Source organism: Chelonia mydas, chromosome 5 (genome assembly GCF_015237465.2).
Source record: "Chelonia mydas isolate rCheMyd1 chromosome 5, rCheMyd1.pri.v2, whole genome shotgun sequence".
Lineage (NCBI taxonomy): Eukaryota > Metazoa > Chordata > Testudines > Cheloniidae > Chelonia > Chelonia mydas.
The window spans coordinates 42,039,682-42,066,053 of NC_051245.2; the positions used below are offsets into that span (position 1 = coordinate 42,039,682).

Here is a 26,372-nt window from a genome sequence, read left to right on the forward strand (position 1 = left end):
TCCACCATGAGTTCTCAACTTTTTTTTGTTCTAACAGCCCTGATCATTTTGCATGATTCCCTGTACATTTTCCACCCACAGAGGTCCTCCTTAATGCAGGCCTTAGCGGGGAGGAAGAGTCACACTTCTTAGGGTTGCACTGGTGTAGGATGGATGACTTAATTCAAAGTCTTTGTGAAACAGAATAAAAAATTAAGTTATGGTCACAGTCTAAGTCAGAGGTGGGCAAACTACGGCCCGCGGGCCCATCCTGCCCAGCCCCTGAGCTCCTGACTGGGGAGGCTAGCCACCGGCCCCTCCCCCGCTGTTCCCTCTCCCCCGCAGCTAAGCTGCTGCGCGGGCAGCACTCTGGGCGGCGGGGCTGCGCACTCATGCAGGGCAGCGTGGCACGGCAGCGTGTCTGGCTCCAGCCGGCCGGTGCGGCAGCCAGACATGCCGCTCTGAGCCACATGGTAAGGGGGTCAGGGGGTTGGATAAGGGGCAGGGAGTCCCGGGGGACAGTCAGGGAGCAGGGAGCGGTTGGATGGGGCGGAGGTTCGGGACGATCATGGGACGGGGAACAGGGGGCAGTTGGATAGGGCAAAGGTTCTGGGGGGAGGCAGTCAGGGGAGTGGGAGGGGTTGGATAGGGGGTGAAGTCCCCGGGGCGGCAGTGGTTAGGGCAGGGGTCCCGGGAGGGGGCGTCAGGGGACAAGGGGCAGGGGGGGTTCGATGGATGGGGGGTTCTGAGGGGGGCAGTCAGGGAGAGGGAAGTGGGAGGGGATGAATAGAGGGCCGGGGTCAGGCTGTTCGGGGAGGCACAGCCTTCCCTACCCAGCTCTCCATACAGTTTCGCACCCCGATGTGGCCCTCGGGCCAAAAAGTTTGCCCATCCCTGGTCTAAGTAGAAGTTTCCCTTTCATGCAGTGATTCACATCTTACCTTCTTATCAAGACAGCTAATGCAAGGAGATGTCATCCTCTCTTTGTTCTCTTTAAAAGAACATTTAAATCAGCATGGTAATTAATACATTTCTGCTTAAAGCCACAATGACATCTAAGAATATATCTTGAAAATAAGGCTTTATTTATTGCATACATTTTGCCCAGTGACAATAATGCCACCCTAGTTTCCAGTATTATCTTTAAAAAAGTAAAGGGGGGAACCATTAGAAAGAGCTGGGGTCGGGGGCCATTTGAATGAATTGTTTTGGTAATGATCAGTACCTTTGTGTGTGGAAAAGGTGTCACTAACTTTTTGTCTGGAGAATATACTGGAATACTGAATACAGCCCTCATTTGCTTAGATTTGAATTTTTAGCAACACTATTTATTAAACTAATAACTTCAGCGATGCCACTTATATAGTTCCAGTTAAATAACTGAATCACAGAGTCCTGTACTTGGACATAATTAGAGCTAAAGTTGATGAAAGTAAGGGTATTTTTAGTGAGATTTCTGGTAATTTCATACCTGTGAAATACTGAAGCAGTGTGTGGTTTTTTTAAATTAAATCATTCAAGTGCAAAAAAAGCCACTTTCATGCCACATTTCGTGCTTGCCAAATTTGTTATCTTTGAGATAAACATTTAGGTATTTAGAAGCATACTCTGTGACACAGAGAGAGGATGTTTTAGATGTACATGATGATGGAAGGGCAACGTGAGAGTTTGGGATACTTTACATAATAATTTTATACTAACTGTACAGAATATGGGAAGTAGGTTAGTGGTGTATAGGAAACAGTAATATTGGCACACCTCAGAAACCCCCCAGCATGTTAGTGCCTCATCAGAGAAAAGGGCTTCAGTACAAATGCCAAAAAGTGTATAGCAGTGTCAACAATGGATGGTCCTCAAAATCTGCTTCCAAATCAGGACCCCTTCTCACCGTTTCTAATGTGCAGCTGAAGTATGCGGAAAATGTGCCGTCTACACAGTTTCAGGATGGAAGATTAATAAATGAACTGTTAATAATATATTAAAAAGAAGCAGCAGAAGATAAGCTGGGGTTTGCCCCAGGATACCACAGCTATATAAAATTTAGGGATGAAATATGGCAAGATAATTTTGGATTTGTGTTCTGTAGAAATATGGAGTATTTTATATGGACAATTTTAAATAAAATAAATATTGACTACATAAAAAAACACCTATCTTAAGCATTGAGTACCCTTGACAAATTCTGTAGAGTTATTATATGGTAATGTCGAAGTATACTTTTGTTTTTTAATGTCTCCTCCCACTCCAGCCAAGCGATGTAATCTTTGAGGACTGGGAAGAGAGTTCTGGTGCTCTCCTACCACCATTTGGCACCTTTGGAAGTTGGATGTTATTTTTCCTCTTCCACAATCTTACAGAATAAGTCCAATGGGCTCCTATCCTATTGAGTATATATGATTGGTTTAATCAGAGAAGAAATACCATATGACCGAACCTAAACCACCAATCTTTACAAGTCAAAAATATACCACAAAAACCATATTAAAATTTTCACTGACATCCAGATAATAGGTGGGAGTTCGGAGGTTTATACCTAATTTTTAAATTGGGGATGACAAAATATTTAGCAGGATGCATTTTTGCAGATGTTCCACCATCTCAAAAAGACCACATATGCAGTTTTTAATTTCCCTGTGCATTTAAATTTAGAATTTTTCAAACAAATGTGTAATACATTAAAATCAGTCTGATATTTTCTCTGTTTCCAACCAGATGAGTGTGACGGTCTTACTTGTTCTTATGTGGTCAGCAGAAACCAAATGTCCTTTTTGATGGGCACTTCTGCTGCCCCATTGCATACCCTTAATCAGAACGACGTTACAGTAATTCAGCACATGCTGTGCAGTTAAAAGCAATGTTTTTAAAACATTGACTATGTTGTCAGTAATGCCTTAGATTTAAAAAAAATCTGGTTTACTGTTAACCATTTATGCTGTTTGTTCACCTTTTTAATATTTTATTCTGCTTGTATAATGAGGAAACTAGTCAATTTCCTTTTCTGGTAGTCATACAAAGAACAATGATGTAATGTTTAAGTAGGAAACAATGCAGGGAAATATTTAATTAAAAACCTACTTTTATTGGAACTTCTTATAATACTGGAAATATTTCTGATCATGTTAGGCTAAATTTTTGGCCTGAATTGATCTCAGTGTTCCTTTAAAGACTTTGCAAGTAAAATTTATGACCCCTCACTCACTCCTGCAAACACTTACACACCAGCTTAAGTTTATGCACAAGTAGTCCCATTGGTTTCATGGAGCTGCTTATACCTATAAAGTTAAGTAGTGCCCATGTTTGATTATGGTTTCAAGCTAGTAAAAAGTAAATTTTTACAAATACTAAGATGCAGTTAAAGGAAAAGGTCCCATCTTCTCCCTTACTTTAATAGATGTCTGAATTTAATATTTATCTCTCATTATAATATATGGTGGGGGAAAACTGAATTTGCAGTACTTGAGATGAAAACTCTGTGAGTGAATGCATTTATCTTTGTTGGCATCCTCTGTTCTATTGATGAAAGGCACAGATGTAAAATTTATCCCAATAATTAGATTTTTAATTAGTGTATCATCATAAGATTGACTAATCATTGCTCTTCATTCCATGTGATTTGGAGTGAGAAAGTTAATGTAAACACAAATATCTTTAATCATTGCCTGACAATTCTGAACCCAGATTTGTTTTGATGTATTTATGCATGTTGTGTGTATAATAAAAGGCAGTATGTCACAAGATATTACATCTAGGAAACAAGCTGTAACTTGATCCTAGGCTACACTAGTGACACAGAACATTGACTAAAGTACTGTGAATTGGTGCATAGGTCTTTGTGCTAACTGAATGGTAAATGTATTTCAAGCTGGATAGTTATCAGTAATGTATTATCTTATGCAGTTATATGGGAAGTGACACTTCTTGCCATTATCCAGTATGTGCCTGATCTAGATTTCTTGCACACTCAAAACTCCTGTTGAAATGTATGGTTTTGATTTGAATGGGGGATTGGTCTTTATAAATAATAACTAAGCATGCTTGTTTAGAGGGTGTACAATTTTTTGGTTTTAAGTTACCTTTTTTTTCTCCCCTACAGTTGTCGGACAAGTAACCGAAAGAGCTTGATAGGCAATGGCCAATCTCCAGCTCTGCCTCGGCCTCATTCACCTCTTTCAGCTCATGCAGGTAAACCACCTACCTTTATCTGTGCCATGATATGTATTAAAGCCTTTAATTCTTTAAGAGAAACACATCTTCTAGTCCACTACACTCCTGCCGTGTAACTTTTCTCTCCATTGTTTGTAATAACTAAAGCTTGTGAATAATCATGATGAGAGCCCTAATTACCATTTGGAACTACTAAACTATGGTGATAGGCGCCCTGGAAATAGCTTGTGTGGATAATATTATTTTTGCCTTATTACATGTTGACAGATGTAGATTTTCCCCAATCTCCAACCTCAGTGCAGTGTGAAATGAACATACAATACATTGCAACGTATGGTAGAGGCAATGTCGTCAGTGGATGGGACATTTGATAGCAAATCAGGATATTTTGAGTTCTGTTCCCAGTTCTGTTGCTGACCTTATGTTTGACATTGGGCAGGGTCACTTCAACTTTCTGTACCACGGTTTTCCTGTCTGTAAATTGGTGATCATGACACTTTGTTTGAAAAGCACGTTGAGATCTATGGATGAAAATCTGCAAATAAGAGCAGCTTTATTATTATTTATTATCTGTTTTGTATAGGAATCTTGTCTGTACAGCAGAATACAGTACAACAAAGATTTATTTTGTGTTACATTGTGTGTACAGTTGTGTCTCAATTAAATCCCTGGGAGTGCTACAATAAGAAGGTGTGAGTGTGGGAATTGGCATTAGCCATAGGCAGGCAGGCTGTCAAAGGTTGTTAAAGTGTGGCTGTGGGGAGCTGGTTGACAGCTTACAAGTTAAAGGAGACAGGAGAAAGATGGGTTTCATCTGCATTTTTAAAAGGGGATGGTAGGTTCAGTCAGTAAGACATTAGCAGGCTGTCTTATGCAGCTGACCAGCAATGTTAGGTGAGAAATATGCCTATCCTCACAATTGTGGGCAAGAGCCCAATGCAGCTATGGGAATAAATATTGATGTATAATGCCATTGCAGAGCCTGCAAAGAGAGCCCGAGTTTTTGTTTCAGTTCATGAAGGCAGGGACTGGTGAGGCTTCAAACTCAGCAATAGAGTGGGTGCATTTTTTTTTTAAACAAATAGATCAGTGCTTAGAATCTGACACATTTCATACCAAGCTGCAATCATTTTAAAGAGCAACGGGAATGGTGTACTGGCCTGAGCAAAAACCTGGAAGTCACGAACTTCTGATGTTTATTCATGGCTGATGATGACTGTGTATGGCTTTTGGCAAGTCACTTAACCTCTCTTGTTCAGTTCTTCAATCTATAAAATGGGAGCAATTATATTGATGTCATATGGCTGTTGAGAAGCTTTTAAGATGAAAAACAGTAGTATAAGTGCTAATATAAGTATAAGTATTAATTATTATTAAGGTAGGTAAAATGTGGGGTTTGAAACCACTTGGCATCCCCTTCATTACACAACATATGCAACCCATTCAAGAGCTTATCATGACTGTTTGTTACAATAATTATTAATAGTTCCCAGTGATCCACTGGAATCGCTCATGTTCTAATATATTTCACTCCACACTTAATGTGTTTGCTGACTGTTTTTGCAGTTGTGTAGTTTTGGGTCTTGTTTGTATTAAGGATTTGCCATAATTCCAGCCACTGATGTAATGGCCACAGTTCAAGCATCTGTTGTAGACCAGGAAAGCTGTGGTTTGCACTCCTTTCAGACAGAGATAAGCTGCACCAGTGTAAATCCTGGTTTTGCTTGTCAACACTAGAAGTTAACACTGGTGCAGCTACACCAGTAGCTGGCCGCTGATGGCTGGAATCGAGACAAATTCTCAGTATAGAAAGTCCTCAGTACACTAGGTTTATGGCTTATCAGATTCATGGCTTATCAGAATTGCTCCTGATGTGTGTGGGGTTTTTTAAAATCTGCCCTCCTGTAGTAAATATATACCTTCTAAAACTATTTGAAGATGAGGCTGTATCTTTACTGTATTGTTCCATAGTTCATGATTGTTTGGAAGGTCATTTTTCCATGATGCAGCTGAAAGAAGCGGGGAAGGTTGCAGAAGCTCTTGAGAATTATTTGTTACTACTGCAGAGCCCCTTTGTTGTTTTTCTTTTTCCACCTTTTGCTCAGAGACCACTGTTTGATGTCTGTTATAGAGGAGACAGCTACCAGTACGGTTGCCAATTTTGGTTGGACATGTATCTGGAGGATTTCATCCCATGACATAATCTTTAATTAAAGATTAATCTTTGTTTCCTGGAGACTCGAGGACAATCCTGGAGGGTTGGCAACTCTAGCTACCAGCCCTTTGTGTATATGCTAGTGGGATGGGAAAATCTGGAGTTCTTGGGAGAAACGTGGAGAATTGTTTTAATTAGCAGCCTAGTTGTCATACCAAAGTTATCCCTGGGGAAATTCTGCACCACTGCACCTTCAGAATTTGCGAAGAATTAATGTTCTGCGCAGAATTTCATTTTTTCCCCACAGAATTAATGCTGCAGAGCTGCTGGCCACTGCTGGGGCCACTGGACCCGGCAGAGCCCTTCTCCGTAGCTTGCAGCATGCCCACAAGGGTGGGCTGCAGTTCCTGGATTTGTCAGCCATGGTCAGTCACATGGTGCCGCCGGGCCCCTCCCTGCGCAGCAGCTGCTGGAGCCTGTGAGCTGCACCCTTTAGGAGAGACAGGAGCAATAGCTGGGAGTTTCAGGGAGGGGCCACTGCTTTCCTGGAGGGGAGACTGAGGGTAAGGGGGAGTATCTGCCAGGGGGACGTGACTTGAGCTGTTATGGTGGCGACCAAATCTTTAAATGTTGCCCCCCTCGCTATCAGTAGGTACAGGTTGTCTCTGCCTGTCAAGACAGTAACAAAGCTGCATGGAGTGGAGCCTGTGGCTGGGCTGGGAGGGTGCGATTGTCTGGGCCCACGGCTGAGCTCTGGGTGGAGGGGGTGCTGGTGTCTGAGCTGGGGGGGGCTGCGCAGCCACCTCCAACGCCCCCCAAATACTCCCTCCAGCACCTTCTAATACCCCCTGCAAGTACACACACACACCCCTCTAATACCCCCCAATTGAACCCCCATCCCTCCAGCTCTCCCTTCCCCTCCCCAGAAATGTCCTTTATTTTGGAACTTGAAATATGGTAACCCTGTGGGGGCAGGGCGAAAAACAGGAATTGACTAAAAGACCAGAGGGCCAGAGTTTTTCCCCCCGAGATGTGCACAGCTGGCACGTCTGACACACCCAGACTGAGGCGCCCAACAAAAGCATAAAGGAGAAATAGGAACAGGGTTGTCATAGGGGTTTCTTTAACTCTGTACTCCTGGGGGAATCTTTTTGGTGTCTGTATTCTTACAAACATACATGCTGACACATATTTTGAAATAAATTACCAAAATAATTGAAACGGGCATGATTATATTGTGTTGTTTTTGACAAATAAAATACACAGAATTTTAAATTCCCCCAATAATACAAAGTAGAGAGACCAAGAGAAGTGAGTGAAGAAGCAACAAGCTGCTTGATGAAGCAGCTGCATTGCAGGTCACTAGAGATTGTTGAATGCGTGGGAGCAGCCAAAGATTAGCCAGATTTATTGATAAGTAATGGGAGCCGGGAGCAGCCCGGGTACTGCAGTAGTGTCTTGTCATAACATTAAGTAGTCCTAAACTTGAGTCTGAGAGCAGGCTTAAGTGGGTATGGCTGGGATTAAAGGAAACAAAGAGAGCATGGGTGGCTGGTAGGGAAGGCTGAGCCTCCCCAAACAGCCAGGCATGGCCTTGCCCACACTTCGCCCCCAGAGCCTCACTTTGGTGGCGCCTCTGGGCTCCAGGGGCTGGGCCATACCGCCTGCCTTCCTGCGGCTGAGGAGGCTGAAGCGATGCTGTGCGTTCTCCCTCCTGGTGCTCCAGGGCTGGGGGGAGCTGCGAGGTGGGGGCTGCTGGCTGCGGTTCGGGAGGCTCTGGGTTCCGGGGTGCACGGAAGGGGCGGGGTCTCGGGTGGAAGGGGAGGGGATGGGGGCTAGCCTCCCCCACGCAGAGGTTCACAAGCTGCCCATGGAAGAGAGCAAACTGAAGTGCGCATCAGATATAGAACTTCTCTTGCATATGCACCAATTTGTTGTGTTCTGTGAAGATACCGGGGCAGCTGTGCAGAGATAACTGATATAGGTGGTAAGCCAGACTTTGGGGCCCACAAGGCTTGCAGCCCCCTCCATCCGACAGGCATGTCTGTGTGGGGCACCTGCACATACAAAGGACGTCTCCATTTTTGTTGTTTGAAAGATGTTTCTAGTTCTCTTTCTTGTGAAAACAGAAAACTAATACGAACAGATGTAATCTCATTGGTAGGGTTGAAAGCTTGTCATTCAGCCTTTTACTAACGATCTTGGGTTATTCGGTCTCCCTTATAGCCTTCTGGGGCTGGCCTTGGGATCCATGACACCTTTGACAATAGATCCTTTGATTTCTGCAGGAACCACAGACAAATTCAGAGTTATAGGAGGCAAGGGTGTGTTGCACCACCCTGGGCAGCATCTAGTGCTATTGTCACTAAAAGCTCTTTTCCAGCTAAATGCCTCCAGCATAGCCAGCTCCTCTACTGAACAGCCAAATTGGCAAAGTGTGCAATTAGAATCTCCTCCAGGTCAGGAAATTCAGGGTTATTGTTGTTTTTGTTTTGTATTGTTTTGTTTTTTGTGTTTGTTTCCACAGCAATTGTAGCTTGATCCTTCTGTGCGTACACAGTATAACTGTTCTGCATTTCATGCTAAACTTTAATGCTGGTATCTGTGATTTAAATCTCAGCCATGGCATTATGTAGATCTAGTTTAATGTATTTTAATTGACTTACCTGTATTAAAAGGGAGCTAAGCACACAGGAGCCAACTTTCCATTGTGCCGGGGGGTGCTTGACTCCCAGCTCTGCCCCAGGCCCTTCCCCAACTCCACTCTTTCCCTCAAGGCCACACCTACGCCCCGCCCAACCTCTTCCCGCCCCCACTTCGCCCCGTTTCTTCCTGTCCAATTCCACCCCCGAGCACGCTGCATCTTCGCTCCTCCGCTTCCTTCCCCCCTCCCGCCCCCCTCAGCCTCCTGTACACCGCTAAAAAGCTGATTGCAGTGGGTGGGAGGTGCAGGGAGGGAGGGGGAAGTGCTGATCTGCGTGGCCCGCCGGTGGACAGGAGGCGCTGAGGGGAGGGGGAAGTGCTGATAGGGGCGCTGCTGATGGCTGCTCAGCACTCACCATTTTTTCCCCCATGGGTGCTCTAGCAACCCACGGTGTTGGCGCCTTGGCTAAGCACATTGATCACTCATTCAGACTTTACACTCATGCCTATTAGAGTGTGAAGTCTGATCCAAAGCAGTGCATGGAGCCTTCATGTACTTAGCAGCATTGTGCACTTGACCCATCTAAAGGCACCGGTGCCAATTCATCAATCACATGAGGTTGCATGAATGTATAATCTTTTTTTTAATTCTCTATTAATTGAAGTGTGTTTACGCACACATTTGCACATGGGTATAACTGTTGTATCACTCCCTGGTACATCATTAATTCAGCTGGTTGGGAATTTTTGAATGTCATTTTTTCCGTCAGAAAATGCAAATTCATCAAAGCAGAAACTTTTCCCGGGAAAATATCTAAGGCCTAGGATAAAATTGAGAGAGGAAAAAGAGAAACCACTCACCTTTAAATATACAATAGCCCTGTGGTTTGGGCACTCACCTGTGATGTCGGAAACACTAGTTTAATTCTGTTCTCTACCTTATTTCTCTCTCTGACCTAATGAACATTTAATAAGTCTTTACTCTGAGTGATTCAGAGCAGGGACTTGGACCTTGGTTTCTCATATCCCAGGTGACCTCCTTAACTTTTGTGGTGTGGGGTTCTCTGTCTCTCCTGGCCCACATTGTATGTGTATATATTCATTGGGTGAGAGAAAGAGACTGACTCAGTAGCCTGGTGGTTAGGGTACTCGTGATGTGGGAGACCTAACTGAGTGTTCTAACCACTGGGCTAATGGCTGTTCTCATTTTTTTCACAAAATATTTCAAAACGTCTCGGATTTGCCCTGATGCAGAATGGGAATTATTCATGAAACTTGAAACATCTAACTTGAAACTTGAAGTTATGAAAATTTTGAACTTGAAAATTTTCTCAGGATGGGATAGCTGTTTTCCACCAGCTATAATCATTAACTATCTGAGAAAATGAAAAAAAAAATTAGAATTCTGAATCGCTCTGAGTGATTTGAGTTATCACATTATTAATAGATGGAGGATTTTAATAATGTGTGGTCTTCTTTCCTTGTACAACTAAAAATTAAGGTAATTTGCTGTTTATAATGTATATGGGAAAGGGGGCAAAAGTTTTAAATTATAAATTGCACTCTGATTCAAGTTTCCTAACACTATCTAAATCCATTTAAAATTGTAACCACATCTTTTTAAAAAGGAGTTAAATTGGTCAAAATTTGCAAACGTTCTTCCTGCCCCTAGTATGCCCACACCCTCTGTTTTGCAACAGAGATGGCATCCGATGCTTAACTGTATTTACTTTCTTTTTTATTAAACTGCTGCTGCTTTTAATGCTGTTGAGTGCTATTGAATGGCATGAACTCTGCATTTCCAGTTAGTGAGTGGAGGGTTCACCTGTCTGTACATATCAGTAATCTTGAAAACTAATTCCAGTTTAGAGAAAATAATAATAAATGTGCTTTGTAGATACATATTTTGTCCCTGGGCTTCTACCCTTCCTATTCTCCTGTAGACCCATATCTGTCCAATATTAATCTCTAATGGCATCAAGCAAACACTGCTAAACCTGCCAAGAGATGTCAATGTCATCTAGACTGAGAGCAAAGAATATCCAAGAAGCAAGCCAGCTGCCAACCATAACAAACACATTTAGCAAAATGTTTAGTAGTTCTCTTATCAGAGTAGAGAGGGCCCCCACTAACAGACAACCAGATCTTAAGAGTTTGCAAACCCTTTCCTTACTCGAACTGGGGACAGTCATCTGTGGGTGTCACGGGTAGTTTCATCCAGTTTTTTTTAAATAACTTGAGCTCTTCACCCCTGCACAGATCCCGGTGAGAAGCACCTGGATAACTAACTGAAAATTATTCTGCTGCCGAGCTTTGTGTTTCACTGACTAGCACAGTTGGTTACATTACAAAAGCCAAACCTGCAACCTTCTATGGCTTCTTGGATTTTGTCTGCTTTATGACAAGATTTCATGACTGAGTAGCTAGGCGGTAACCCCAATACAAAAGCATATTCGACCTATTGTTATGTTGTATTGCTGTGATGTTAAAATGCTAAGGAGATCATCAAATGACAACAAGGCTTCAAAGTGGGGCTAATGTTCTGATCCACCAGGAGTTTATAATAGCAATTATCATTAATCTCTGATTCCCTCAGTGCTAGATTCCCTCAGTGCTAATAGAAAGTCATTGCATCAGAAACTCTTTATTTTGTAAGTAGACAGCTATTAAAAATGCATTAATAATCTATAGTGAGTGCAACATATGCCTTTCCGAAAGATTTGCAGTTCTTCCCTCTGTGGTGAAGACACAGGATTTCTTGAAGCTAATTACAAAACAATCCAACAATTTAATTAATCTGGATATAGCTTTCTTAACCATAACTGCCTGCAAAATGAGGCACCCTGAGTGTATTGCCATTAGGTAAAGTATTGTTTTGGTATGTTGATTACCTATTCACTCTGTTACTTCTCCCTGGGGTTGATAGTTTAATTACCCACCTAATGCGTGGTCACCAGTCAGGTGTACTTTATCAGGTCAGAAACATCAGCAGTAATCTCAGAAGTATATAAAATAATTTAGGACTAAAATATACAACAGCCAACAAATCCCTGGGAACGGCAGGATTTGAATAATAAGCAAGCACTGCACATATGGGCAGAGAATTAACTGGCACTGGTTTTCATTTGAAAGTCTCTCAGGTATTGACTTGCAGATGGGTGGATGAATGCTGTGAGGGATGAAGGTCACGTATAGGACTCTGGTTCTAATCTGTCTTGCTTTTCTGGAATACCACACCTTAAAACCACAGCAGTAGTACTAGTCACCCCAGTCACTCTGGGTTTTTTTTCTTCCCTATTTGCAGTCTTGACTGTTTGAATTATTTTGTTACTCAGACATCTAGATAAACCCCCATGATTTAACTGGTATTCAGGAATTATTTGTAATGTGTTTGTTGGAAATCTGAAGATTCCAGAGAAATCAGTTTACAAATTCATTGACATTAGTCAAGTTTGACTCTCCTGCATGAAGAGGATTTATTGAATCTTTCTTATTTTATCTGTAATGATAAAATAATGATAAAATGATAAAAGTTCTATGTTGCTCCTGGTGATGCTAGAGAGGTAGAGGTTCTGTATCACCTGAAAGCAATAGTCATATTTTGTGGGGGGGAAAAGTACAATTTTTCAGGAAAAAGTTAAGAATATGCTCTGAATAAATGACCGATGGGTAATTACATCTCTCAGCAGCATACTTAATGTAAACAAATGTAAATATGTGGTGTTTAAATAGTTATCAATGGAAACAGTAGTCAAGATTTATAAAACGACCTCATGTGCTGATATTTCAAACCCTTTACTGTCAGAAGGTGCTTATCATCTACAACGTTTATATTTTAAATTACCTATTTCTGTTCTCTGTAAAATGCCAAGGCAGGTTCTTTGTCTTCTCATTCATCTAAGCCTACTGTGTTTTCCCAGACACAGCTCCCTGCTTTTTGGTGTGGTATCTAGAATGAGTGGCCACGTTTTCTCTGCACAGCATGTCTTTTTTTTTTTTTTTTTTTAAAGCTTATCTTTATTTAATAAGCTATCCTAGTAGCAAGAGGAATCCAGTTAGGAGCTGTTAAATTAAATGAACTGTTGCTCTCAGTAATTTGGTGTTTGCAGTTCATGCAGGACAAGAATAAATTGTGCTAGCCCCCAAACAAAGATCAAAATCTATGCCACGATGTCTGGTTTTAGATGTTTTTCCCCTCAGGGAACAAAAATCCCTGTCACCTTGAAATTATCAAGGCCCCCAGAGGTATATGAAGAGTAATGAAGAAGCTGTGGTATTGGGGGAAGGGAGAAAGTTGAAAACTTAGTTCTGCTGTGATAGATAAATGGACAAAAAGAATCAGGGGTTTTGGCCAGCTAACGTGGAATTCTTGTCTCCTGGGGCTCAGGAAAGAACAGATGCAAAGGTATGATTTCAGCGCAGCTTTAAACACATCCTGATTCTGCTCCCAAAAAAGAATGGGTTTCTTAGTGTTTACCATCTCAATGTCTTGATGATTATACTGTCTATCATAAAATTAATGGCATCTGCTGAGGACATCACTATAAAATATGTAATGTTAATTGAAAAATTTCAGTAGAAATCGAGCACACTTGAAGTCATTAAGACAGCTCCTCTGTTGGATTAGGCTTTTCTTTTTGAACATGGATAGTAATGTATCCTCTTTAAATGTTTACTTTGAGTATATACTCAGAAGTCTTGCTCTCCTTACTCCTAATTATAATTGCAGATTTCATTTAGTGTCCAACAGTACAGTAAATAAGTTGCTCTTCTACTTATTCTTTAAATGTGTGTGATCAGAATCTATTCTTTAATTTAGAAGGTTTTTTTAATATGTCTCATACGGCAATGCTCCTTTAAAAAGAACTTTTTTTTTTCTTTTTTGCAAGTGTCACCTTTACATTTCCCCTTTAGACAATCCAAATGGTCTAATAACATATGCTGAATGGCCAAGGCAAGCTGGAGCACTGGTGAACTTCCCCTTAACAGCTGCCATCAAGCTTTCTCTCTGATCAGTGGCAGGTAGCATGTCTAATGTGAGAAAGTAACAAGCCCCCAAAGGAGATGTCCTCCTGTTCACAACGCGCAGTCACTTCTGCACATCACTTAAGGACTTCACCTCTCCAAGCAGGCCTTTGGTCTAACCAGTCCAGGGGAAAAATTTCCATTCCATTTGTTTTGTGATGCTGTTGGCTTTTAGAGAGCTCCAGGAATTCACAGTACAGTTGGCAAGAGGAAAAACTATAGAGAAAATATGTTTAAGGACTATACTCTTATGGCAGTCAATTTCTGGGGTTTTCTAATATTTTTAAATATTGATAATGACTTTAAAAAATAGTGTGTTTCCAAACTTCAAGTTGTATTTCTTTCAAACTAACATATTATTCCTGTAATGTTGAATTAATTGATCTGTTTTTGAAAATGGCGAGAACTGGCTTTATATGAAGTTAAATTTGATCTTCATTACTAGTTTCTTTAACTGAAATTTTACTTTAAATAAGATGTTATATTGGGAGTCCAGTTCTTTCAGAACCTTTACAGACTTATCTTTGTATTGAGGATTGGTTCTAGGCTCTCTAGAACTGTAAGATACTTGCTTTGTGTCTGATTTCTTTTTCTCCTTTATCTTTGCCCCGTGACAGGAAGCAGTCCTCAAGACAGCCCGAGAAATTTCTCCCCCAGTGCCTCAGCCCATTTTTCTTTTGCACGAAGGTAGGAGTTTGTTTGCTATGCTTAAAGTACCTTTTGTATGGTGGAAATGTTCCTATACACAGAGGGACTGACTCGCAAAATATGTGGAAATGTCAGTAATTCAGAATTATTTGATTTTTTTATATTAACTATTTATTCCTTAAACAACATGAAACCTCCTGAGTGATTGATGCAATGCAATTGTGCCTTTTAAAAGTACGTTTTAAAATTTAATTTTGCTCATATGTATCTTCAGTCAAATTCTGTTCATTGGTAAGACTCATACAATCAGTCAGATTCAGATCTTGTAAAAATTGAAACATTTCAATAGTAAATGGATAGCATAGGCAAGCTTCAGTCACAGACCTAAGTAGTTTCCCCAGCTGTATAATTGAGACAATTACCTGACTTGCAGGTGTGTTGTGAGGATTAATTAATTAATGTTGGTACAGTTTTGATGTAAATTATTAATAAATTAACCATAAACTGAGTAAATAACTTGTCACAGCAGACCACCTATTCATGCCAGTGTGGTTCCATATTACTTAAAATCTCTTCCACTTACCTGGCTGGCGGGATAGGTAGAGTTTATATGTTGACCTCAGTGTGTCTGCAAAATAAATGACATCAGATGGCTGTGTTTTAGGTGATGCATTAAGTATCACAGCAGTTACTCACATAACTGCCTCATTCATCAGTGAGAGAACACTAGTTGGTGCAACTTTGTTTCATTTCAGGACTTTCAGATACACAGGTTGTCAGACAGGGATAAATCTTATACCCAGTGTAAGAAAATGGCTTTGGCTCTTTATAAAACAGTTCAAGCAAGGGGAGAGAGCTTCATTTGTACATGCTTTGTGTGGCTCAAATCTAGCTTCTGACATCTGCAATGGTGTTTCATACAAATCTATGTTTTGAAATTCTTATGGAGGAATATAACCAGCATCTGCTGTCACCTATGTTTAATCTGACTGTGATTTAAAAACTAGCTGAATCAGTATTTTACAGTGCAAAGTAGTACACAAAAATATATTTCCATGAAGGAGGAGATATTTATAATAAATGTATAAATACACTAAAATAGCTCATGAGAAAAACCAATGAGAGAAATTGAACATTACTTAAGATGAGGATGTTAATGATAGTGTTTGGTACCATTTAAAAAAGTGTTTCAAACAATTCCTGTCATTAAATGCTTTATCATGTAATTACACTGAAATACTAAGAAAAGTCCATTTTATTTCTGTCATGACAGTGTTCATGATACCTGATACCACAAGCAGTTTGCCTGGAACTCTTGTACATCTTTTCTGTGAGGATGTGTAATATTGTACTACTTCAGCAGTAATGGCAGCCCATATTACAAATACCATATATCAGGTTCTGGATTCAGTCCTTTTCATCTTGCATTCTCTTCTACTTTCAAACTGTATCTTTTATTTAAAACTAATTCGTGGGGGTGGAGGGAGGGGGTAGAAGAGATGAATTTGGAAAGCGAAAGTAATTTCCAGGACATTTCCATTTTGCAGATCAAAGTAAAGGATCTAGCTTCAGAACTTGAAGAGCAGTGTATTTAATTTTTGTAGCGAATTTGCTTGATAGCATTTTATACATGAAACATTAACCTAAACATTTTTGATGCATACGGTATTTGTATGTCATTTTCTTAGGGAAAGGCGCTATGTATCTCAAGATTATATTCATGCACCATGTTACGGTAATAAAAATGGGTTGGTCTTTGTGTATTAGTGGAGGAAACATGTTCAACCCAAGTAATCTGATGAAACAAATTATTTCTGCTTCACAGCTGCAAAATATACAGGATACGCCATTGTTTACATCTTTCAGCTGGTCTTTCTTTTTTTCTATACTAAGCAAATTTAATTTATATATCTGAGCTAAAAGGAACAAACCTCTTTTTGGAATTATTCATTCATTGGAAAGATGCTCATCAATACCTCAGAGAAAAGAGGGTGAATACATTACAAAACAAGGTCACGGAGACAGAGATGTGCAAAATTTTCCAGTGTGTTCCGTGTTTGTTCATTGTGAATAAATGGACCGAATAAATCTCCACAAATCATACCCTTTGTTCTGACAGGTGTTTTCTTTAGTGTGGAGCAACACTAGTTTTACAGTACTATACAATTCATACTATTTAATCCTGGTAGAACTCATACAATAGGATTAAGATTATGTAAAATAATAGATAGGATTAAGATTATGTAAAAATGGAAAAGTTTCACTGGTGAATGGATAGCGCAGGCAAGCATCGCTCACCCCTGTGACACTAACTAGACCTACATCATTTACTTTTTTACATGAGGCAGCATGGTCTAGAGTTACCATTGGGGACTGACAGCCAGGGATTCCTGAGTTCTGATCCTGGTTTTATTGATGCTGTCAGTGACTCTGCCACAGACTTGTGTGACTCTGAGCATACACATAATCATCTGTATCTGTGGGACTATATCATGAACTCCTTACTCACGTTTTACTCAGTCCACATCCATCCCGATGACTTGAGTTGGAGTTTGATTGGGTAAATGCTGAGTAGGAAGCCACACCTTGAAATTTCGCCCAGAATGAATAATGGTGATGTTCTCAGACAGACTTTTTTGGAGGGGGAGGAGGCAGCATCAAAATGTTTAGGTTTCGAGATATGAAGCCCTACTTTATGAAATTACATTTCCTACACAAAACCAGAATTGATTGGGGGTCTTTGTACCTGATCTCAAATTCAGTGTTTTTTTAAAATATTTTTTCAAAAATACCTGCTTTGTATATTAAAAACAAACCCTATTTTGTTATGTTTATACATTTTGTTATTTTGCTTGTGTTTTAACATATTTGATGCACAATTGTACTCCAGTCATGGGCACCGAAATGACAGGTAAATGTAACCAAAAACCATAACAGTTGTTTTGTGATTTGTCTATTTGAAAGTGTAAGCTCCATATTGTCTGTATGTGGGCCACATGAAGCAGCAACGGTTAGCTTATTGTATTATCTTATAAATTGTATTAGCTTATAAATATTTCCTCCTCCAAATGTGTAATTTAACTAAAATGTGAGTGTTTCACATGTATTCATAGCTCTTAAGAGTTTAAATTCTAGTCTAATTGTTCTTTCCACTTAATGATAGTAACCTACTAGTAATTTGTACTGATTTCATTTTTATAATGGAAATAATCATTCCCATTATATTTTGCTTTTAGTTGATTGTGTTGGTTACACCACATTTTGTAGCATCATGATTTGTGTATTGGTCACATGTTTTTATTTGCTTGTCATTAATTTGCATCTGCTGAACCTGACAGCTATAATTATTCCCTGTCTTCATTTTGTCAGAGTGTATTAGCGAGAGATCAGTATTATGAATCAGCTCATTCACTTTCGAGTTATTTCATCTCATTGATTCTATTAAAATTGTATAATGTTTGTTTATTGTGACCGCCTGTGAAAGTTTACTCTTTGGTGAATAACCTGATTGTATCATCCTTCTGGAATGCAATTCTAAAGAATAATAGTTTTCCAGGTATTTCTGTGTAATGATTCTGCAGTGTTCTCTTGGACTAACCTCAATTTCACAACAGGACTGATGGACGCCGCTGGTCTTTGGCTTCTCTCCCCTCCTCTGGCTATGGTACAAATACACCCAGCTCAACGGTTTCTGTAAGTGCCAGCTTTATTTTACAGATAGATTTCAACTACATACAGTATTTTCTCAAAGAGGCCACCTTGTGAGAAATAAAATATAACATATGCCTTTTGTCACCCCGGATAAGGTATGCATCAAATGATGTGCTGACAAGCAAGATATGCACACTTTCAGTACTGGCATTTCATTTGTGATGCATAACTACATTATCACCCAGTAGTGGAAGAATGTACAAGGTTATGTTTGGTTTACTGAGACTCCCATATTTATTATGGGATATGGCTATCTAAATGCCCCTTTGCATAGCTCTAACTTTATTATGTGTGCTACATACAACAGTTGGCATTGTTAGCTTTGTACTTGTTATGCCACCATCTTGTCTTAAAACTATTGACAAGTGTAGACTGTTTGATTGTAGGCTAAACTTGCCCTTGCCGTTCCTTCTCAACACACATTCTGCCTATACTGGGAAATACATGAGAGCAGAATGGCATAGGTAATGGTTTATTTCCACTACTGAGGAGATTCACAGTGAGAGAAGCATAAGTTATGGGGGTCTGCACTTCTACACATCATATGGGGGGTTTTCGCCTTCCTCTGCAGCGTGGGGCACGGGTCACTTGCTGGAGGATTCTCTGCACCTTGAAGTCTTTAAACCACGATTTGAGGACTTCGGTAGCTCAGACATAGGTCAGGGGTTTGTTACAGGAGTGGATGGGTGAGATTCTGTGGCCTGCGTTGTGCAGGAGGTCAGACTAGGCGATCGTAATAGTCCCTTCTGACCTTAAAGTCTATGAGTCTATGAGAGAGTGTTCTGGTGCAGCACAGTGTCTTATAGTCTGCAACTAAGCAGTTCTGTTGGCTGGCCCCACCTTGAAAGTTCATGATTTTGTCTTCAGTCTTGTATTATGCCCACAGCTTGTCCCAATGAGTGAGACAGTATGTAAAATCATGTATATTTTATTAGATATCTGGTGTTCCCTTCTTAAACTCACTCCTTGAACCATTCAGGTAACTTTACTTTTTCCTTATGCACAGTTAATCTTTTCTCGAGAAATAGTTCAGTTACCCATACTAAGCCTTGATAGGATTTGACAGGAGCATATTAATAATCAGCTCTTAATCTGTTTTTTCCACAAAGGGTTTGTGAAGGTTAAGCATATTCTTGTCTTCCTGACTTCAAAAACAAGTTGAGAAAATGTGCATAGCTTAAAAATAACTCAACAGCACTGATTTTCCTCCTCACTGTGCCCCTCCACACACACACACACTTGGTGTAGGTCTTCCTTTTAGCAAGTAACTTGTCATGTTTAGGATTAATTCCCTAACCACTTTCCATCATGCACATGCAGATGCTTCCCTTTGGATTCAGATGAAAAGTGATGTGCTGTGCTCCATGAAAATACTTGAAAATATTGACAGAATGGAGTTTGTCAGCCACTAAGTAATTGCTATAGCAACTCTATCACCATTATACTTAGTACTTAGATTTTCAGAAAGCCTTTGACAAGATTCCTGACCAAAGGCTCTTACGCAAAGTAAGCTGCCACAGGATAAGAGGCTTTCATGGATTGGTAACTGGTTAAGAGATAGGAAACAAAGGGTAGGTATAAATGGTCAATTTCAGAATGGAGAGAGGTAAATAGTGGTGTCCCAGAGGGGTCTATTCTGGGTCCAGTCCTATTCAACATATTCATTAATGATCTGGAAAAAGGGGTAAACAGTGAGGTGGCAAAATATGCAGATGATACAAAATTATTAAAGATAGGTAAGACCCAGGCAGACTGCAAAGAGCTGCAAAGGGATCTCTGAAAACTGGGTGACTGGGCAACAAAATGGCAGCTGAAATTTAATGTTGATAAATGCAAAGTAATGCACATTGGAAAGCATAATCCCAACCGTACATATAAAATGATGGGGTGTAAATTAGCTGTTACCACTCAAGAAAGAGATCTTGTGGATAGTTCTCTGGAAACATCAACTCAGTATGCAGGAGCAGCCAAAAAAGTGAACACAATGCTGGGAATAATTTAGAAAAGGATAGATAACAGGACAGAAAATATCATGTTGCTTCTATATAAATCCATGATATGCCCACATCTTGAATACTGTGTGCAGATGTGGTCACCCCATCTCAAAAAAGATATATTGGAATTGGAAAAGGTTCAAAACAAAGGTTCAGGGCAACAAAAATGATTAGGGGTATGGAACGGCTTCCATGTGAGGATAAATTAATAACACTGGAACTTTCCAGCTTGGAAAAGAGACGGCTAAGTGAAGATATGATTGAGGTCTATAAAATCATGAATGGTGTGTAGAAAGTAGATAAGGAAGTGTTGTTTACTACTTCTCATAACATAAGAACTAGGGGTCACCAAATAAAATTAATAGGCAGCAGGTTTAAAACAAAACAAAAGGAAGTATTTCTTCACACAACACACAGTCAGCCTGTGGAACTCCTTGCCAGAGGATGTTGTGAAGGTCAAGACCATAACCGGGTTCAAAAAAGAACTAGATATATTCATGGAGAATAGGTCCATCAATAGCTATTAGCCAGGATGGGCAGGGATGATGTCCCTAGCCTCTGTTTTCCAGAAGCTGGGAGTGAGCAACAGGGGTTGGATCACTTGATGATTACCTGTTCTGGTCATTTCCTCTGGGGCACCTGGCACTGGCCACTGTCGGAAGACAGGATACTGGGCTAGATGGATCTTTGGTCTGACCTAGTAGCGCCATTCTTATGTTCTTCTTATATGAAACAGACGTACTCAAAAACTGGAATGAAGAAAAACACCATGAACATTATGTCAAAACAGATGTTTAATTTCCAAGTTATATGAAGGTTTTTCCTTGACTAAGACACACTTTTAAAACTGTAATTCTAATTCAGTTTCTTGTTTCCTCCTTCCCGCTTGCTGTTGCATGATGATGATGTACACAGACAAGAATGCATGAATCCGTTTTAACTATTTTTCCTATTCCTTATAGAAACACATCTTGCAATGCCATAATTGCCTTAGCTATCTAAAACTATATAATGGATTGTATGTTGAGCTGTCCCTTGGTAGTTCATGAATAGGCCATATCTTATTTATAAATATTAAAACAGATGTCCTTCTACAAACACACACGTGGCTTTGAACTAACAGTTTCTGACTGGTGGAAAGAAGTCTGTCATTTTAATAAATAAGTGTGAATTTTGTTGAATCAACCAGCAGCATAAAAATGGATCCCTGTATTTTTATACGTTCTTCTCTTTGGTTGATTTTTCTGCTGGTTCCCACTGTTGGTGCAGCTTGTGCAAGGACCAAGACAACTGCTGATTTTAAAGAAATAGAGGTGTTCTCAGAAGTGATATGCTTCATTTGCATTATTCATTCAAGCTAGAGACAGTGAATTTAAGATTTGAATTAAGGAATGAAAACTTTAACCTCTGCTGCTCTGATTTGTTTCACATGCTTCGTTAGAATCCGAAACAGCAACTATTAGACATCCTCACCCCTCTGTATATTTTTACAAATTCATGGAAATGAGGTGAGACTAGTTCGTGAGCAGTGGCTCATTGTTTCTACTGTACTTTTTACTTCTAGCATTTTATAAATACATCTCTGGATTACTGTGATTTTCATCAACTGCTAGAACACTTCTGTGTAAGCAAGGGCAGTTTTGGCACATAGTATCATAATATCTAGTACCAAACTTTGAAGATACTTGTGATCTTTGAAGGTCAAGTAGAAGGAAAGGTAGACAAAGGAAAGTCTGTAGTGCACCCTATTTATATCCAAATGAATGCAGTGCACCTTATGTTATCTCATTACTTTTTCTTAACCTTTTTAAGATGAAATTGAAGAGAATGAAGAAGTCACTACTTTAGTGAAAGGTTATTAAAGTAGGTTATATATGTATATATTACATTTATATTATATGTTCGCCTTCTAGCATTCAGTTACCAGGAAGTTCTGAAAGTTGGCTAGCTACCTTCTATGCTTAGCATCATGGAGTGCTACCTGTACATGGCAACTTAGTAGAGCCTATGCTCCTCTCACTTCAGAAAATCTTTGGGATTGAGGGGCTACAAAAGTCCTGCCTGTTGGCCTACAAAACATAGAAGATGGAGGGAAATAGCCAGACTCGTAAGAGGCCAGTAAGCCCAGGAGGCAGTGGGAAGACAAACAATAAGGAATTATGCCAGTTCTTGAGGATCTGTAGGGAGGGTATAGGGAACGATGTCAGCTGGCTGAGTAGAGAGAACATGTCCCAGTAGCATTCATGGAGTTTTGCCACTCTATAGACTTTTTCCCCTCATACTGGCAAGACATAAGGAACATCAAATTGAATCTCTGTGGAGCAGCGTCAAGATTCAGTGCAAATATTTTGCATTTCTAGATGCTACATATATGAATGTGTAGCATAGCTGTCATCTGTATTTTTACTTGGTTATACTGTATACCTATTTCTAGTAACTTAAGCAATGATAAACTATGAAAAACTTCAGAGCTTGAAAGAGTTTTGAATCTTGTATTTCTAAACTAAAAGGATGGGTTGACGATGTATCTTTAGTTTTTATATTCCATGGAATTTATTTATTTAGTCTTCATAACTATATGAAGTTCTTACATTTCAGTTTAGATGTACAAGTTTTGTCAAAAATGGTCTGTAAAATATTTTCAGAGAGAATTCAGGTAATAATTAATAAACAATATTAAAAATGTTGATGATGGCTTCCTAGAATCAAAATAATGTGTTTTTAACAAGTGATGCGCACCAAAAAATGTAGGGTATCCAAACACATTTGTTACTGCAGTATGTAAAATTACGGGTTTTACTTTGTGGCGATAAATCATAAACTATCATACCATTAATATGTATCTTATACTACTGGAAATAATGAATATTTAGCAGACTCCATTTTAAAGTTTCTTCTATTTTGATGTATATTATTATTTCCAGCACTCTTTCTCATGTTAAGTATAGGGAAGTGCTCTCAAGGCAGGAGAATCTTTCAAAATAGAAACAACTTTAAGTGCAGTCACTATATCTGTGGCTGCATTTTTAATTTTAATCTGAACTGTTTTTATGTTTACTGTATATGTAGCTCATGAATTTAAATGTTTGTATTTTACTTATTCTGCTCCACAAATTGTTAAGTGAATATAGGAAAAGATAGCTGTAGTTCCCAATTTAAGTGCACTCTGTATATGCAATGAATATAATCTTGGAAATGGCTTTTGGCTATGATATTAACTAATGTTCTGTCTTGCCCTTTGCAGTCATCCTGTTCCTCCCAAGAGAAGTTACACCAGTTACCATACCAACCAACACCTGATGAGCTACATTTTTTGTCTAAACATTTCTGTACCACTGAAAGCATTGCCAGTGATAACAGATGTAGGACCACACCAATGCGCCCTCGATCCAGAAGTCTCAGGTGAATTCAGCTCTCTGGAAATAGTGGCTACATCTGAATCTGTATACTACTGGCCCATCATGGTTCTATAAATTTGGGGCGTTAACCAATTTGTGATATTTGAATAATTCCTGAAATGTAATAGAAGTCAGTGTTGATTGTGTCTTAGGCTGAACCAAACTCCATTTAATAAATTGTTACTTTAGGTCCTCCTTATTGGTTAATTCTCTCATTGACATTGTAATTTAGATTTTAATGGAATGGAACGAAACTAGTAACTTCTGGCCACTTAAACTGTGATGATGGCTTTTATTCTACTTCTGTGTGCAAGTGTTCATAGGATTCAAGCCTATATTTGCAAGAATAATACAAAATATTATTTATATTCTAGGTGTCCTTAGTATAAAAGAAATAGAAAAGTGTGTCAGAAAGTTATGGGGAGGAGGGAGAATTTATTATACTTAGCTACGGAGCATTTTAATTTCTTGCTCACCAGAGACCTAGCCCATCCTATTTCCCATACTCTGGAAATCTGTGCAAGATACACTTTTAGTAGATCAGTTCTTACCTATCAAAGTATTATATACTTATATACTGTACTATTTGGAGAATGCAAAAAGGCAATATCTCTAATCTTTCTAGGACTAAAAAAATAGTATTTAGTCACTTCAGAATTAAAATCAATGTTGCAGGTAGCAAAACTGTCAGAATTCATAATTTCAGTGCAAATTATTTTAGCTCAGTTTTTTCATGATTATTCTTTATTTAGAATTCTGTATAGATTGCCATGACTAAATTAAGTTGCTACCTACATAATCTGTAGAGCTGTGGAATAAATAGAGCAATTACTGAGAAGTAAGATGAGATGGGGTTTTTTGTTCTTTAAAAGGTTAGACATGGAAAACATTCTTCACCTACCAGTACAGTCTTCTTTCTACCACTTTATTTTCCAGTTTAGAAAAATAAAAAATTCCTAGTTTAGTTTATGAAACATGCACAGTCACACCAGACAATAATAGCCAAACTGCTTTCAGATATGTTACTGCGCTAGTTGAGTGGTGTACTGAACTTAAGTACTGAATATATTGTTTTATTTATGCAAATAGGTAATTTGCTTGGGTTAGCCATGATAGTTGACGTTTCTAACACCTTGATATGGTAAAGCACATTTCAATCCTCATTTTTTGTCCTTTAGAACAAACCAAAAGATCTCCTTTTTATTATGCTATAAAATCTAAAAATACCACGAGTTCTATATTTTTTAAAAATTTGGTGAGCAGGAGAATTCCTTCCTTTCTTTCTCTTTCTGTACATCTTTATGTGAGACCTAAAAGAGTAGTGTAGCCAGATCACATCCCAGCCAAGTAAGCAACTTCTTTGAGGGGGGTTGATCATTGATGTGGAGGCAGTGATGTGGCAGGGTCTGAAGCAGTTCTCCCATATCAGATGAGGTACCACATGTCGGTCACCTCAGACGATTTTCCTGTAAATCTCCTCTTCCTTTAAGGATATAATGCTACCAGCATAGGTAGCACAATGCAAATATTTGGCAATCTATATGTGTATTAGCTACACGTTTATTTGCATTTCAAGTTGGAAATAAATCTGTTGGGTTTATTTTATTGTTTTTTCTCTGATTTTTGATTTCTTGGGATTGTCAATTCTTCTGTTTGCAATTCAGGAATCACTGCTTCAGACTGCTGCATTGCTGTTCTATATCCATCCCCAGTGAGCAAATAAATGGGCTAAGGTAGCCACAAACACCCATTGGTTGGCCAGCTCATTCAGTTGAGGCCAGTTTGCCTAATGAGGGTTTGATATGGGACTTGACTAATAAAGAATGAAAGAGGTTAATATTAATTCCAATCAATGTGAATTTATGGAAAATAGATCCTATCAAACTACCTTGATATCTTCCCCCGCCCCTGAAATTACAAGTTTGGTTGATAAAGGTAATAGTGTTGATGTAACAGACTTAGACTTCTGTGAGGCGTTTTACTTTGTACCACACAACATTTTGATTAAACACCAAGAGCAATGTAAAATTAACATGGTATAAATTAAATAGATTAAGATCTGGCTTAGTTGACAGGTCTCAAAATGTAATTGTGAACGGGGAGCGCTCATTGAGTGGGTGTTTTTTCTAGCAGGGTCCTGCAGGGATTGATTCCTGGCCCGATGCTTTTTAACATTTTTATCAATGATCTAGAAGAAAATGTAAAATAATCACTGATACATTTTCAGATGACACAAAAAATGAGAGGAGTGGTAAATAATAAAGAGAACAGTTCATAGGTATAAAGTAATCTGGATTGGTTGGTAAACTGGGCGCAAGCAAACAATATGCGTTTTACTACATCTAAATGTAAATGTATACATCTGGGAACAAAGAATATAAGCCATACTTACAGCACTGCACTAGGAGGACACTATCCTGGGAAGCAGTGACTCTGAAAAAGATTTGGCAGGTCCTAAGGGATAATCAGCTGAACGTGAGCTGCTAGTCAGTGCAACACTGTGGCCAAAAGGGCTGATGCGATCCTGGGATGCATAAACAGGGGAATCTCAAGTAGGAGTGTAGAGGTTATTTTACCTGTGTAGCACTGGTGCAACTACTGCTAACATACTGCATCTAGTTTTTATGCTCACAATTCAAGAAGGATGTTGATAAA

General features: G+C 39.3%; 1 protein-coding gene across 8 annotated transcripts in view; it reads left to right on the forward strand.

Annotated features, from left to right (window-relative positions):
- MAST4 (microtubule associated serine/threonine kinase family member 4) overlaps positions 1-26,372 on the forward strand; it is a 446,036-nt gene that overhangs the window by 334,030 nt on the left and 85,634 nt on the right. For all 8 annotated transcript variants that reach the window (XM_043546459.1, XM_043546460.1, XM_027821471.3 and 5 more), the window contains 4 exons: positions 4,073-4,161; positions 14,584-14,653; positions 18,229-18,307; positions 23,564-23,721. In XM_043546459.1, the coding sequence (XP_043402394.1) occupies positions 4,073-4,161; positions 14,584-14,653; positions 18,229-18,307; positions 23,564-23,721 (396 nt within the window). The remainder of the gene's footprint in view (positions 1-4,072; positions 4,162-14,583; positions 14,654-18,228; positions 18,308-23,563; positions 23,722-26,372) is intronic.